Raw genomic sequence first — 17,502 nt, forward strand, 5'->3', positions numbered from 1 at the left:
TTTGTGCTGAGAATACATATAACAGTGTAAAAAAATATATTTTCAACATGTGTCTATTTACTAAACAGTAACTTACCAAAACCCTTATTTTGTATAAAGTAATAATAGTGTAACAAAACAAATGTAATAGATAAAAAGTAATGTATAATGTAATAAATGTGATTAAAAAAGTAATGTAACCAACCAAACAAAAACCTACCAAAAGCTGTGCAGCATATATGCAAGCAAACAATTAAAAGTAAATACAGTAAAAAAAACAATAGACTGTTTTCAAGTATATTGCAGTATGGATAGTTTATTTATTTATTGTGATTGTGTTGCGTATTGTATGGTATTGCGCAACCCTACTACAAATTTGTATGAATCTGTGTTAAAATATTACAAATAAATATTGTAAATATTATTGAAAGGTCTTTTAATATCATTATATAATTTTACCATATTGCCAACCTGTACTTTATGCACTGTACTTTATAACTGATGCTTGTGTCAGGAATTAGGGCATCTTTGAAAATGTCTGAATCCTAGTGCTATCAGTTCTGAGTTAAAAAAAAGGAAAAGCTGTTTTTTATTTTATTTAAATACTTGTTTAGATGTCTAACTAAGAGCATGCCAATAAACGCTTATTTTCAGTGGATAATATGTAAAGAGATACTCTAAACCACAGGTGTGGAACTGGGTTCCTTCCAGGCCACAGCACTATGGAGATTAGCACTTTCCACCTGCGCTCAAACCACACAGGCATTGCCAATGAGCTGATGAGCTGAATCAAGTGCATTATATAATGAGCACCACTACAGTCTGCAATTTGTTTTAGCCTCATTTTGTTTTGTTTAAACTCAGAATGATCACCTAAATAATTTCCTAAGTACCAGGGTTTATACTGAGCACGTAGAACTGTTTTTTTTAGTGTACAAATTAAAAAAACCCTTAACCCTTAGAACCACATTGACACAAATTCTGTGAAAAGTAAAGATTTGTTTTTACTTATAGCTTAATTACGCACCAACATGATTCATACATTGCAACAAACAGGGAACCCTATTGTTTTTACAAAAAAAATACTGACATGGTGCTTTGGTGTTTTGGAGAAAATCAAAATCCTAATACTTTCAACTAATATACACCATAATCTAAATATACTGAAAAGAAAAATCTTGTGTGAATTGATTTGAAGTCTGTACATTTAAAAAATAAATAAATAATACAGGCGCTGGGTAAAATTTTGATAAACATGATCAATTTAATGAAGATTTGCAAATTCTGGAAGCCTTTACATCTCAAATGATGACTTTTTTGAGAAGCTTAATGTCTTCTGGTATATAAAAAACTAATTGCATGTGGCTGTCTCCTTACATAACTGTGTTATAACAAGTGAAAGGGGAACTGACAAAAACAGTGAAAAAAAATGCTGGGTTTCAAAGGGTTAAGGTAGTAAGTGGTGGTGGTTGTTTTTTAATCTTAGCAAAAGTGTGTAATTTATGTACTAGAATTTGTGGAAATCTGTAGAATGTAATTTAAAAGGTAAAACTGTAGTAGTTGATTATGAAACATCATGAAATTGTAATTGCAGAACTCTGCAAAGGGCTTTTAACACTTTTGAAACATTGAATGCGGGTAATAGACAAAAAGAGATGAAAAGAGAGAAAAGTAGATTAAAGGTGATAACGGTAAGTAAAAAAAAAATTCACGGTGTAAAATAATGCCTGCCAACACACAGGTTGCTGTACATCAACACACGAACACCCAGCGCTGTTCATTTCCTCAACTTGGCACAATGATTCACCCAACATTTTGACAATACTACACTGAATTAAAGCCGTGTTGAGACCACATAACGCCACAGTAGAACACATGTAATTTTGAATTTACAAAGAGAAAGGCAGTAAATCTGTTACTGTCCTAGTCCTGTACAGCTTGTATTATTCTGCCTGTAATCAGCATATTTGTGAAGAGTTAGCACATTGAGTAAACTAATTCCAAGCATGATGAGTGATTCTAATCACTTTTTAAATTTAATTATTGTGAGTAGGCTGTAAAAAAACAACACTTTTATTGGCTCTCACTGGCGGCTCTTTCTCACACTCCCTGCATTCTACACAGCACTCTAATTTGCAGCGCTGCAAGAAGCACTGGAGCCAAAATAACTCAGAATTCACTAATTAGTAGGGATGCAGAGTGTAGAGGGGAGAAGTCGTTTCTATATACATATTTTAGGACAGATAGTGTAAAGGTTATACACCCCATAACTATCATGCCTTGCCATAAAAAACAACTAGGTAAAGGGGAGATTTCAGTGCAGCACTCAAGTATAATTTATTTTGTTTTTGCATTTTGTATTACAGTATAAGCTGACAGTGCCCAAAGTGGGCTACATCTCTGACCTCTGTGCTTCTTTATCTGTCCTGTCTGGAGTTGCTGCTGAAAAGGTAAACAATTAGATGCTTTATCTTACATTTTTGTTTTTCATCAGGAACCTTTATTGAATGATGTTTATTAAAAATCATATTTTCTTATTCACTGTTTTCTGTTTGCTCTTCTGTTTAGATGATTGTCACTGATATCTACAACCACCGGTTCCATAGAATTTTTGCCACCAATGAGAACCTGAGCAGTATAATGGAAAGGGATGATATATATGTGTGAGTATTATAATAAATTGGCCGTCATTGGGGAAGCTAAGTAAATAATATTTAATTTTTTTTTCTTTCTTTCACTTTTTCTTTACATTTGCCACTTTTTTTTTTTTTTACCAATGACTAAATTAAATAGCCTAAATGTATAAATCAGTTTATTTCAGAAATACTATTCCTAACAATTTCCTAACAATTTTGTTTTAGCTTGCTAGCTAGCTACCTCAGCAGAGCCATTCTAATTATAAATGTACCACAGCAGGGCAGATTTAATACATTTACCTCAGTTGTGCCATTTTAAGGAGAGTGTGGGCCTGCCAATGCTGCTTAAAATTTGCTTTTTTAACAGGAAAGTCTGTAGTATGGTTTAAAATAAGTGATTCATTGTTTTGTATAAATAATTATTTTTACATATTTGGTACTAAACCAAAAGCACTTTATTTGCCATTTGGCTGACCATTTCAGTCGCCAATTTTTCAGTGCATTCCTAGTTGTTATTTGATGATTATTTGAAGATACTGTGAGTTTGTGTATTTTGTAAGAATTTGTTTCTGATTACATGTCCTTGTTGCTCCTGTTGTGCAGGTTTGAGGTGGCAGTTAACCGTCTAGAAGACACAGACCATGTGGTGATCCCTGTGCATCTTCGAGAGAAATATAAGCAGTCAGGTTATAACCACACTAGTACCCCACTGTTTGGGCAGCCCTTCCTCATAACCGTCCCTCGAACACTCAGTGAGGAGAAATTCTACAACCTGCTGCTTCTCCGTCTGTGGTATGCCTCCCTTCAGCTCTCTCTTTTCCTTTCCTTTTTCCACATTGTACATTTACTTTTCCAGAAAGATTATATAATAAGGAGTGTAACAAAACACAGGGAAATTAAATCATACAGTTACCATATCATAGCAGTCTTCCTAAATCTACTACAGTTTCCACTAGGATGCATACATACCGATACTGGTACTGGTATCGGGCCCGATACCGTGCTAACGTACTCATACTCACCAACGAGGCCCCAAACCCAATATTCCGATACCTAGTGCACATTACTACTGTAGCCTGCTGCTAAACACAGCTAGTACTGCTGAAGCAGCATTAGCATTATTCGCTAAGCTTTAGCTCTTTTGCCATTCAGAGGCGAGTATGACAGACTGTAGCCTGTGCATTTACCCTGTTAAAACAAGCTACATGGGACAAACTGCTAGCTAATATCACCCTTGCTTATCAGGGTTCCTTAATCTAGTGCTATTGGCTCGTGTTAGCGCTGAACCCCTGATGCTAATGCTGCTGCACCCAGCCTTAATGGAAATCTGGAAATCAAAGCTTACTGTAAATAAACAAAAGCGCTTTTCTTACCCAGATAAACAGATTTCATTACAGAACTTGTTTTACCTGTTTTTTTATTACAGTTTTCTTTACTTAACTAACCCCCACCACCACCCAGCAACGAGACCTGCTGTTCCTTACTAGTGTGGCATAATGAGCCTTTTAATACTTTTAATGCGCCTTATGTATGAAAATAGACCAGAAAATAGACGTTCATTGATGGTGTGCCTTATCGTGCGAAAAATATAGTATATAAACCCCAGCAGCCTAGCAAACTGTAATTCATGGTGTTTGTTGTGTGTTTTTCGTGTGTTTGCAGTCGTTTTGTGCGCTCAGCCCTGGAAGAAGAGGAGTCTGATGAGACTCATTCGTCCAAGCAGCATGCCATCAACGGGAACGCCACCAACGGTATACTGGAGGAGGGCTCGCCCAGTAAGCATGCTGTCTGACTGCATCTGTCTTTTAACCTTGCGGCTTTGTGTTCATGGAAAGCACGGTCAGCTGTTTGCAATGCCAGTAGTGTATCAGATCCCTGCAGTGAGACCGTCTAAAATCTATAGTACAAACTGAACTGACATTTAATTTTTTTTTTATACAGTAATTTGGGAAAAGATTAGGACGCAAATTAGGAAACATAATTTTAACATAGTAAATAAATTGTAAAATGTATTTAACAGTAGTACCGTTTTCTTTTAAGGAAAAAATTAAGATATGTCCGCTCACATATTTCTGCTCACCCAGATTAAGTATGGCCAGTAGTGCTCTCTTGGACTCTGGCTGCTGATGGCAAGCAGCACTTTCAGTTCTGTTTATGTAGTTAATTAAAGAGGATTTGGAGGAGGATTTTCTACAAAGAAATGTGTATACTCAGACATGATTAATTCTGTTTGCTGAGATCTTTAATTCCTCACTATTTGTAATGGGTAGAAAATAATTAATGGAATGGTTAATTAAGATCACAGCAAAGCAAGTTCTTGTACTTCCAAGCACCCTCAACCATTTTTGTCATTTCTGCTGATTCACACAGCTGCTTTCTGTGAATATGAGCCATGTGTTTTGCATTTTGTCTATGCGCCAAATGCTGTAATTTGCAGGAACTGCGAGATTCTGGCTTGTTTGCACTGAAGCTGTCAGTAATGATGTGCTGCTGTATAAGTAGGCACCAGAATGAAGACTAGAGATTACATTCTTATTAATTCTGTTTGTTTTTTTTATATTATGAAACATGAATTTGATTTAAAGATGTATAACTTCATTGTTTGAACTTTGATGCTACTAACAAAGCATGTACCAGTTCTGGTATTAACACGGTCAGAACCCCACAGGTCCAGCACAGAGCAGTTGTTAGTCTCAGTACTGCAGTGACTGTACTGGAATGGTGGTGGTGTATTAGGTGTTAGTGTGTGTTGTGCTGGTACAAGTGGTGGATCACACACAGCAGTGCTGCTGGAGTTTTTAAACACCTCAGTCTCACCTTCTGTTCTGGGAATAGTCCACCAACCAAGAAATGTCCAGTCAACAGCATCCTCTGTGCTGATGAAAAGGCTAGAAGATGACCAACACAAACTGTGCAGCAGCTTATGAGCTTATGTCTCTGACTTTAAATCTACGAGGTGGAGCAGCTATAGGTTGGCGTGTCAAATAGAGTGGAGGACAGTGAGTGAACACACTGTTTACCACTTCCAGCAGCACTGCTGTGTCTGATCCACCACTTGTAATAGAACAACACACACTAACACCTCATACGCCACCACCATGCCAGTACAGGTACTGCAGTACTGAGAATGACCCACCACCTAAATAATATCCTTGTGCTGCCCTGTGGTGGTCCTGACCATTAAAGAACAGAGTAAAAAGGATAATAAAGTATGCTACTAACAAAGCATGTACCAGTTTTGATATAAGTACAATCACAAAAAGAAAACGTACTAATTGTTTGTATTAGTATAAGTGTGTAAAGGTGTTTTAAAGTTGTGATGTAAAGTTTTGCAACACAGTATTCAGTTTTCCTGAATAGTTAACATGTTATGATCTGTAATTTTATGGTGTTGTTAAACCCAGACTGATAGATAGCAATTTTGTAGACAATATTTTGCCTCATATTGAACCGTATCCCCTGTCTTGTATTATTAATTGTATCACCAGGTTCTTGCCAAAATACAAACCCCAGTTTACAAAGTAGTCTCTTTCATTTCAGGTGAAATGGAAACTGACGAGCAGGATGATGAGTCCAGTCAGGACCAGGAACTTCCTTCTGAAAATGACAACAGTCAGTCAGAGGATTCAGTGGGCGGGGACAATGACCTGGAGAACGGGGTCGGCCCAGAGAACTCGACCAAAGGCCAGCAGCAGGTCACGGGCCACAAAAAGCGACTTTTCACATTCCAGTTCAATAATATGGGCAAGACTGACTTGAGCTTCATTAAAGAGGAACCGCGGCAGATCCGATTTGATGAGGGACACCTTCGACTCAGCGGTATGCCTGTGTCCCTAAACACACACTTCTAGGCTTTATTACTATATTAATAAACCCTTGTATAGGAGCTGTAGCAGCTGATAAAGGGCTTTTTCCACAACTCATCGTGATTAAGCAGGAATTAAAGTTTATGAACAGTTGAGTTTCTCTCATTATCATTTTAGTCTCTCAATAAAAACAATTAGGCAATGCAGCCGGTGCTTATATTCCCTCATGCAAGACCAGCCTCCCATCTGTTTGAATGGGGAGAGACCAAAATACTCTAAACTAGAGGTTTAATTACCATTTGTACAACATATTTTACATTACTGATAAAATCTTACAAAAACTCATGAACAGTTTGCAATATTTAGCTCAAAAATGCACAAAAAACGTTATTGTTCGTCTCTTTATGGATACTGCGCCTGCGCTCATCTCCACAGATAAGTGGGATTCCCCACCAGCATGCTGACTCTGCTTCACTCTTTAAACGAACAGCAAGCTGATTGGCTCTTTTTGTTAAAGGAAAAGGCATTATCTATAAATGGGGGTCATGATTAGGGTTATGAGAAATCCCATTCATACAGTGGTCAAATGCCTCATTAATAAGGTCTCTGTCCATTTCCTGCCATACTCAATCCCCAGCACTTCTCTAGGTAAACTAATGGAGAACAAAGTCTGTTTGCATTGAAGAAAAGCAATCTTTTGGTAAAAGTAAATAAGATTTTGTAAATAAGAAAACTTTAATTTAACAAGATAAAAGAATATAATTTTTTTTTGTGTGTAATAAGGCTCTTACAGGTGGTGCATTATTTAGTGTGTGGTTTAGAACGCAACCCTGTTTTCAGAGTTTTTTTATTTACATTTCGGTTAATCTCTCCCCACAGACAGATCATATCTCTCTTTGGACTGGGAACCAGAGATTAAGAAGAAGTATTTTGATGAAAGTGTAGCTGAAGTAAGACTGCCAGATTTCATTTTTCATGTCTTTCTACTGTTACCTGGAATGTGTTCCCTCATTCAGTTGATTGTGTGTTTTCTTCTCTACTCCAGGACTTTGATAAGCATGAGAGCATGGAATATAAACTTCAGAAAAAGGCCTTCTTCAAACTGAAAGACTGCATTGAACTGTTCACTACCAAAGAGAAGTTAGGAGCAGAGGACCCATGGTGAGATATTAATACCCACTTTAATACAAGCTCTTTTATTCAGGTGTTCACTGTCTATTAAACGGGAAAGTCCTCAGTGTAAATGTGAGCCACAGTCAAAATCCCAGGATAGGAGATCCAGCACAGGGTCCAGTACAGTTCAAGAGAAATTACCAGGAGGGATGATGTGTGAACAGAAATGGGTAGATGACTGGGAAATACACTGATGTCTTGATTACAGCTGGCAAAGACAAACTTTTTGTCCTGATTTACTTTTAAATCAACAACTGTTAAATCAACAAGCAAATTTTGAGGCAACTGAGGCAACTTGTTTTGCAAATCTAATGAAGAAGATATAATGTGTTTTTTGTACTACTTATTTTGGTATGTTTCAGTTTAAAAAGGCAGAGGGTCTGACACAGCATTAGCCAAGCTACAGCACTGGTGGATCAGAAAGATTTAAGGGCCTTGTTGAAGGTCCTAACAGTGGCAGTTAGTAGATTGTGGTATCGAACCCTCAACCTTGTGATCAATATCTTAGCATTTCTTTGTTTAATTCTTACCCTTGTTCATCTTTGAATCAGTAATTGTGGCAGATCTAGCTGTTAGCTTTTATTTCATTCTGTTTTTTTGTTGTTTGGCTTATCAAATGATTTAAAATGCTTAATGAAAACTTTGTGGCTGTGCGTTATTTCCAGGTACTGCCCAAGCTGCAAGCAGCACCAGCAAGCGACTAAGAAGCTTGATCTGTGGTCCTTACCTCCAGTATTGGTGGTCCATCTGAAGCGCTTCTCTTACAGCCGCTACATGAGGGACAAACTGGACTCGCTGGTGGACTTCCCACTTCAGTAAGTATTCAGTTCCAGATATCCACTATTAATAGTGTTTTATACTTTGCAGTTTAACAATGTGGACCAGGTTAGCTTGTGACCAGAATAGGCAGTGCTTTTGTTTGAGTTAAAATGTAAAACCTGGTTTACAAGCACACTCAGCTTGACCAAGCTTGACCATTGGTCGACCAGCAACACCAAGCTAAATACATTATGCCAATCAAGTGCTGGTTAACCAGATTATTACCAGTTTCTTGTGTATTTTTAGGCTGGGTTGCATGATTCTAAACATGTTATTTATTCATCTTTCATACATTTATATCTACATTTTATTACCTAGAGTTTAAGCTAAAGTATTATCTATGTGTTAAAAAAATATATAATTCTCTGTTTAATCTGCAGTGATCTGGACATGTCAGAGTTCCTCATTAACCCTAACGCTGGGCCATGCCGCTATGACCTCATTGCGGTTTCCAACCACTACGGAGGAATGGGAGGAGGACACTGTGAGTGTGTATACAAACACACACACACACACACACACACACACACACACACACAACTAAGACATGAAGTCATGATGATTTTACAGTAGTTAGACCATGTGAGATCTTTAAAAACTTGATTTTGTGGGCTCTGGGTGGTCAACTATGGTGCACTATATCACCATAAATATCCGGTTTCTTGTATTGCGTTTGGGGATTGGGTTTAGATGGAGCTGCTCGGCCATGGAAACCCATTCCCTGAAGTCCTTTCCCATTTACATAAACTTTGGAGGTCTGTAGGAAATGAAACTGGTAACCACTGCATAATTTGTGACTCAGCACAACTGTGCATAGCTGTTGTTCCCGGTCTCTTCCACTTTGTTATAATAGCACTGACAGTTGGCTGTGGAATATTTAGTAGTAAGGGAATTTCACGACTGAACTTCTTGAACAGGTGCTGCATCTTTTCACTGTAGCATTCTGAAGTTCACTAAGCTCCTGAGAGAGACCCATTCATTCACTAATGTTTGTAGAAGCAATCTGCATGCCTTGGTACTTGTTTTTATACACGTGTGGCCATTGAAGTGATTGGATGGGTCAGCAAAAACTTTTGGTAAGTGTAATGTAAGAGGATTGATGGTTTGAAACCTGAACTCACGCCATCAGCAGCCAGAGTCCAAGAGAGCACAATAGCAAACATCCCAAGTTAGAAAAAATGATTTCAGGGAGGTACCACACCCCTCAAAAAAAAAACATTGGTACACACACCAAAGGATAACAGAACTTTACCTATTGGCTTTTATATACATATATATACCGTATTTTTCGGACTATAGGGCGCACCGTATTATAAGGCACACGATGAGTGAACGGTCTATTTTTAGTGTTAGTCCATACACAAGGCGCACTGGATTATAAGGCGCACTAAATGAAATTTTATTTATATCAGTAACAATAACTCTGAGCAATAAATCCTTCACAATATCTGTGAAAAATAACAACATCTCTGAGCAATAAATCAACAAGCACAGCAAGTACGTATTACTCTGCGACGCTCCTGACAACGGTAGCCGCAACGCTCCGACAGACCATAATATTATGTTGAAGCACAGCAAGTACGTATTACTCCGCGAGGCTCCTGACAACGGTAGCCGCAACGCTCCGACAGACCATAATATTATGTTGAAGCACAGCAAGTACCGCATTACTCCGCGAGGCTTCTGACTATAATAGCGTGTTGTGCCGAATTCGGTGAATAAAACGGTTTTAAAACAGAGATAAAGATTGGATAAGTTTCATTTCTGGATGAAGTGATTTCCAGCGCTGTTTGGATATAACTGTGGATTACAGGAGACTGGATTGATGGATTCTCTTTAGTCTGGACGCGTTTTGAAGGTAGGACCTGTGGCTGAGCGCGGGGGTGTGTTCGGGGGGTGGCGGCAGTGACCGGAGGTTACCCCAGGACAAAAGGAGAGCCTTTTATTACTGGAAACATGCGCTCTGACGCAGCTCTAATTCATGAAACATACATCCTACAGTAAAAGCACAGTTCTGGAATCTGGAGAGCCAGACGGTTCGAATGGTGTATGACATGACCGCATTCGATGAAATATGGACGAACGATAAACGCAAATATGAGAGTTATGAATTATTAAAATCATAACCAAGGCATATTTCGCCCTAAATGTTTATTTTCTGAAAGGATATTCCGCTAAATAGGCTAAATAGCTCAAAAGCAGAGATTCTAAGCTTTAAAATGGTATATTGGATGTCTATATTGAACTGTTCATAACTATTCAGAAACACAGCCAGTTATGAAATATTAAATATTTCTGGCCCGCCGGTGGGCCAGCGCGTGTTAAGAGGTTAACTTTACTTAGAAGTGGGCGCTAAAAAGAAACAGTTTGTGCTATTACCCCAGAACGGGTGGAAAGGAAAGTTTACCGGCACCTTGTTCTGGCCACGGAGCTACAGTGGAAACTAGCTACCCTGAACCACAGCCGAGAGGCAGTACGGCAGTCAAAGGTAACCGCGCGCTAGCCCAAGAGGGGGATCTTTTTCTGGCGTGGGTGAGGAATTCTGCACAACAGAGCGCCGTGTACCACATAAAAATCGAGGTCAGTAAACACAAGCAAAATCCATACACAAGGCGCACTGCATTATAAGGCGCAATGACGATTTTTGGGAAAAAATAAGTATTTTAAGTGCGCCTTATAGCCCGAAAAATGCGGTATATATATATTCACACTAACTCACCTCAACATGCCTTTTGCAATCATTTTGTTGGCAATGCTAAAATCACTATTACAAACTGTACAGTGGTTAGGACTTTTGTTGTTTTTTTACTTTTACCCGACATGGATATACATTAAAGTTCTCATAGGTGAAATGAGTTTTGATGGGAGCCATGATGCTCCTTCTCTTACTTACTGAACGCATCCCGTCCAAGAGGGAAAAAAACACTGCCCGCCCACACTAAAAACTGATTGGCTGACTCACACTCTCTTTGCAGAGAACAGGCCAATCAGAACACTCTCTGTTTTGCATGCGTTTTATGAACATGCACACAGGGAAGCGCCTTTCTTTACCCGTCTCTTTTTTTCCCTCATGCAATCGGGGGAAAAAATGTCTGTGTCTCCTGTGTGCGCGTTTGTGTTCACTCTTGGGCCACTCGTTCTAGATTCCGTGAGATTTTATCTGACTTGCGGGCATCAGGGAGCCGTTATTGATATGCGGTAGACTCACAAAAAAGGCCATACCTTCTCTGGGTGGGTAGATGGCACTCTCTCTCCACATCGCACTTGTTGATCAGCACAGGCATTGGTTAGCTGATGTGTTAGAGCTGGGTCATTGTTCTGTCCTCCCAAGTGCACTGGCTTCCCAGGTATTGCTGCATTGGAAAAGAGGAGTTTGAAAAAAGGTGGAGTCCAATTTCACATGTATCGGAGGAGGTGTGTGCAGGTCTTCAGTCTACTAATGTTGGGAGCTAGTTCTAGCGATGGAAAGAGGTCTAAGGGTGGGTAGGGTAATTTGCCTTCTAAACTGCAGTAAAAATGGAAAAAAACAGAAAATACATTTTAAAGAGTAATAAAAATTTGATTTTGAAAATTTTATCATTTTGTAAATAGTTAGATGGCTCATTTTGTAGCATTCTGTCATTTCTGTTGCAAATATCATTGCGATAACACTAACAGCCTTAACTGAAATGCACAAATCTGTATGTGCTTTGTAGATACTGCCTATGCCAAAAACAAAGACGATGGCAAGTGGTACAACTTTGACGACAGCATCGTATCTCCAGTCAGTGAGGATCAGATTGTGGTAAGAAAATTTAATTTTTTACATTCAGGTTGTACACTTGTTCCTGGGTTTCGTTTGGCCGGTTATTCAAAATCTACACACGTTTTGCCTAAACCATACTATAACTAATGAGTGTCAAGAGTCTATTAAGTAAATGTGTTTTCAATAAGAACACACTTGGAGTGGTAGGCAAATACCACAGTTTCCAGGAAGCAACTGGGGGTTAAGTGTCTTGCTCAAGAGCACCTGAGAACATGCTGTCCCTTTACTGCCCCCGCCCCCACCCCCACTTGCTGCTGGTCCAGGGCATAGAGCTGGCCACCTTCCAGTCCCAAGATCACCTCACTAACCTTCGGGGAAACGTCAGTGGCCTGTTTTTCATTCCCATTTAAATATTTATTATTTATTATTTATATATGTTTTAGCTTCATATGCAGACCAAACACAGATCAGCCCCACTATTAAAACCAGCCCCATATATACATTACACTGATCAGACATAACTTCTATAAGTAAATAGAAATTGCATCAAAAAGTGACTATTAAATAGCAAGATTCTTTATGGAGCATTACAGACACTTTATTTTAAAAGTACCAAGATGTCATGCAATAAGGAAAAAGAAATCCTGTGTAGAAGTAAAAATGCATCAAGATTTATCAATAATTGTTTTAATAATCTCCTCACAGACCTCTGAATTGTAATTAAATCAAATCATGAGGTTCCTAGAGCTTCCCATCCCTACTAAATATATTTTTGTCTTGCTTAATAAGGCTTGAAATAAAACATGTTATAAAACATGTTCAGACAAACTATGAATTATTAGGACTTATTCCAGCATTTAATTTTAATGTGTTTAGCATATAAAATAAAAAAAATGGAAACAATAATTTTTTTTTCTGTCTTTTCTGTATGTGTAACTGTATGTGTGTGTTTGTGTTTGCTTGTGTGTTTACAGTCCAAAGCGGCATACGTACTGTTCTACCAGCGTCAGGACACAGTGAAGGGAACTGGCTACTTTGCCTTGGACCGTGAGGATGCAGAGGAGCAGGAGAGCGCGTCAGCACAAGGAGCCAACGCCCTGAGTGACGAAGACGAAGAGGAGGAAGAGGAGGACCTCAACGACAACGAGCAGGACGAGGAGCTGGAGCCGAACCACGACATCACCATGAACACCCACTGAGCTTGGACAGACATGGGCAGGAGGCGGCGGCGGCAGGTGGTGGGGGTCATCCGAAGCCATATCGGGAGTGAGCTGAGCGGTCAGTCCGGAGAGTCCAGTCCAGATAGCCGTCCTCCATCTCTGCTTCAGCAGTACCTGCGACTACCGGCGAGAGCATGGTGTCGCATGCACAGGCGGGAATCAGGCTGGGCCGACCAATCAGGGCCTTGTTTTAATGGCCAATGTTGCAGGTTGATGCTTTTTTCCCCTCTTTTTTGTGCCCCTCTCCCACTCTTTCCCATTTTTCATTTGTTCGTTTTTTTTCCCCTCACTACATGGCTTTACTCCTCCACTCCTCAGTGAAATGTGCCCTGGGAGTCCTGATGGTGGGGGAATAAGCAGAAAAAAAACGGATTTGTGGGAAGTTGAAATACACACAATACCTGAAAACGCTCAGCACGGCGAGTGTCGCTCCTTGGATTTTCCTCTTGGTAGATTTTTTAAAAAAGAAGTATATATATATTGCAGAGTGCAAGAGAGATGCATTTATGCATTCATGAGTAGTGTTTTACTTTTATCATCGTTTTTGCCTTGTACATAATTTTGGATGGACAGCAAACCTCTGGGTTTTAAGGATATTGAACATTTGTGGACTGTTTTGTTGCACAAACACTCGTTCGTTTTTTTATAGCTAGTATTAGTGCCACGCATACTGCAGAGTTTACGCCTAACCAGTGTCCCCTCGATCAGCTGCTTAACTCGCTGCCTTTAAAAGTGGTCGCAAATGCCATCCACAGGCAGATCCACTGGTGTGAGATGAAATAAGAAGAGTACTACAGTAATATGTCGTGTACCATTTATGGTGAGTTGATTTTAGGGTAACTTAAGTCTGGCGCATAACGGTCTCCGGACCCCTCGTCTTTCAGCTACTTCAGAAAACCAAACGCTTTGGTTACAACAGGTGTGACTCGGCCCATAGCTTTAGCGTCGCTTCGGGATTTATTAAAATGAAGCCTCATTCTTCTTCACCTTCTCATCATAGAGGCTTTTTCTTTTTTAAATATTGAGATTATGAACATTTTGGTGATGCAATAGATTTCCCGTCTTTGGTCTCCATCACCTCGGCCTTAAATCTAATCTCAGACTGTTGCCTTTACTTTGCACAATTCACAATTATTTTATCATCACACTGTCGTCTGTCTATGACCCCCCCGCTCCTCACCTCACTAATACATAACCATAATGCACACTAGCACCTAATCACACACATAAACACACACAGGCTTATAAACGCATGCGCACAAACGCAATTCTGACTTCTACCTTAAGCCCTAACTTAAACACTCTTAAGAAATAAAAGGTGCTACATGAGCGATGCCACAAAAGTGCCACTTTTTTATTCTATAAAGAACTGAAATTCTACCACTAACTGCACTGGTGGAGTATAATTATGCAGTATAATTAATTAATTAATTGTGTTTTAGTTGTATATTTAACCAATGTGATTCTCCAAAGAATTGACGTGTATGTTCCTCTCAGCAACACCGTAGCAGCCACTTGTTAAAACCAAGCAACCAACTTTGATATCATTCTAACCACCTAGTAACCACTTACCTGCACTGTAATCTGGGAGCTACACCATAGCAGCCAGTACAGCTAATTATGGGATTTAACAAGAGGATATTTGATCTAGCGTTTTATCAACTCCATTGCAGCCGCCTAGGAACACCACAGCAAAAAGCTTATATACCATTTTAACAGGGACCTAATAAACTTGAACACCATTGCAGGCAGGGACATTTAGCAAATTGGTAGAAACAACCTAGGATAGCATATCAGCCACATAGCAACCACCATAGATACTGTATCAACCCCTTTACAAGTCTCTTCCAACCACCTTGCAACACCACAAAAACCAACTTTGATACCACTGCAGCTACCCAGTAACCACTTGCTTATCACGCAAAACTATAGAAACAACAGGAAATACCATATTAACCACTAATCTACACCACAGCAGCCAGTACAGTTAATTTTATTTTTTTGATGAATGTTTAAGATTTAACAGCAGCACATTTCACATTTCATTAATGTCAATAGTGAATTTCTGCCACTTAGGAACACCACAGCAACTATTTTAAATACCATTGTATTTAACCACCAGAGATACCATATAAACCACGTTACAACACTCTTCTTGCTGATGTGGCATTATTTCCAGATTGTTGGTACAGTTAATTATGCTTAGTTTCACAGTGTGGCTCCTGATTTTCTTTTCGAACCAAGCAGGGAAACACCTCACACGCACGCCCCTTTAACGAAAATGGTTCTTCATGGAAGCAAAAGTGGTTCTTCTGTGGCGTCACTCAAACAACCCTCAGTGTAGACCCTTTCTTTATAAGAGTGTAGGCGCTGACTGACTGCTGTAATCAGACAGAAATGAGCCACTTCTCAGACTGGCGTCCAGAATGTATTAGAATAAAGCTTGGATTCGCCTGAATTTGGATAGATGCCTTCTTTAAGTGTAGGGGAGTGAGAAGTGAGTCGCTTTTCTTTCTTTTGCCTTTATTTTCTTTTGGTTGAATGTGTTTTCTCGGGGTCTCGGGTGGAACATCACAGATCATTTTCATTGCCTTTTATATTAGCTATATAAAAAGCGGGGGTTCTGCTGTACGTGTCTTCTGTGTGGTGGGGTGAGACGGGGCGGGATGGGATGGGTGGGACAGTGGCCACAGGGACAATCAGACTGCGTGAGACTGATTGCATAGGCTTTATAAATACTGTATATAAGAGTTCACTCTGTGAGTGCACATTTGATAAATTTATTTATTTATATGTAAGCAAACCAATGTATTTAAGACCACAGGAAGACAGAATAAGTACGGTGGGGGGGCTTCCAGTCCGGCCGTGTGAGCGAACGTGGCTGGGCTTGAAGTCTGCTGAAGGATGCTCTTATCACCTGGAGTTTTTTTTCTTTCCTAAAGGTTCATTAGGACATCCTTGCATGATGACGGGGGATACAGCGTTTGGCTGCACTTGAGTTCACTTGGGTTTACATTTGAAATGTGCATGTGTATTTATATACAGACTTCAATAAAGTTGTGTAAAGCCTTTTGCTGGTGTGTTTGCTTTTTTATCTTTTACTAAACCCGGACTTACACTTAAAGACTTTTCAAAAAGACACAATTTCTGTCAGGAAAAAAAAAATCAGATGAGTGTCTTGTTTTGTCTCGATCATTTGGTGTATGGTGGTCAGAATGATGGGTTGTATGAAATTACCATATCGTGTTTAATATTCCCACATGTTCAATTATCAGGTTTTGAGTCTTGGCTCAGCTGTGACATTTACATTGTAAAAAGCTAATAGGCGACTTCTCTATAGCACCAAACAGGAAGTGGTGGCAGCTGTTCCTGTCCAAAATTTGGACACAACCCTGGTTAAATGTTCCCCCAGCTGCCCCCACATTAGTTGCAGTATATGTAAAATAGTGACCCTGCAATCTTTTTATTTTTTGTAGAGTAAGAGTAGACAGAATGTCTTTAGATGTGCGAGAATGTCAGACTTACGTCTTTTTAATGAAAACTCTTTTTTTTTTAACAAAGAAAACTCTTTTTGAAATCATCTTGCGTGTCTCAGCTCGCACCGCGGCATTGATAACATTTCTTTCGGCCGCGGGGGCTGAGAATCTGATGTTAAGCAAAGTTTAAGGGTTACCTAGCCCTTAGTGCCATCTTTATAAAAGGGTTCTCGTGGGTCCTTAAAAAGCCTTAAAATGTCTTAAATTAAAATCTGTATAATTAATGTCTTAAATTGTGTTAAATTTAATGTAAATTTGCTGTAGGTATTACATTTTCAGATGCGTTTAATGCGGATGGGAAAACACAGTGGCCTATCGTAAACATCTAATCTGGGGATAAACTAAGGTTAGCAGAGAGCTAGCTAACATTAGTGGCCAGTTAGCTTACATATTACCTTTAGCGGCAAGCTAGCTAACATACCAAATTTAGCTAGCATTACCAGGGATAGAACTAAGGTTAGCAGAAAGCTAGCTAACATTAGCGACGAGTTTGCTAATACTAATGTTAGCAGCAAGCTAGCTAACATACTACCTTAAGCTAGCTTAAAGAACTAGCTAACATTACCAGGGATAGAAATAAGGTTAGTA

General features: G+C 39.3%; 1 protein-coding gene across 4 annotated transcripts in view; it reads left to right on the top strand.

The window, feature by feature from the left end:
- LOC103037122 (ubiquitin carboxyl-terminal hydrolase 15) overlaps positions 1-16,451 on the top strand; it is a 39,517-nt gene extending 23,066 nt beyond the window's left edge. For 3 of the 4 annotated variants that reach the window (XM_007237087.4, XM_007237089.4, XM_022671322.2), the window contains 11 exons: positions 2,346-2,429; positions 2,548-2,642; positions 3,219-3,407; positions 4,278-4,390; positions 6,156-6,434; positions 7,301-7,371; positions 7,467-7,582; positions 8,260-8,409; positions 8,794-8,897; positions 12,109-12,197; positions 13,133-16,451. In XM_007237087.4, the coding sequence (XP_007237149.3) occupies positions 2,346-2,429; positions 2,548-2,642; positions 3,219-3,407; positions 4,278-4,390; positions 6,156-6,434; positions 7,301-7,371; positions 7,467-7,582; positions 8,260-8,409; positions 8,794-8,897; positions 12,109-12,197; positions 13,133-13,357 (1,515 nt within the window). In that variant the 3' untranslated portion in view covers positions 13,358-16,451. The remainder of the gene's footprint in view (positions 1-2,345; positions 2,430-2,547; positions 2,643-3,218; positions 3,408-4,277; positions 4,391-6,155; positions 6,435-7,300; positions 7,372-7,466; positions 7,583-8,259; positions 8,410-8,793; positions 8,898-12,108; positions 12,198-13,132) is intronic. The other variant, XM_007237088.4, reaches the window with a different exon arrangement.
- The last annotated feature ends 1,051 nt before the right edge of the window (positions 16,452-17,502 follow it).

This window comes from Astyanax mexicanus, chromosome 2 (assembly GCF_023375975.1).
Source record: "Astyanax mexicanus isolate ESR-SI-001 chromosome 2, AstMex3_surface, whole genome shotgun sequence".
Classification (NCBI taxonomy): domain Eukaryota; kingdom Metazoa; phylum Chordata; class Actinopteri; order Characiformes; family Acestrorhamphidae; genus Astyanax; species Astyanax mexicanus.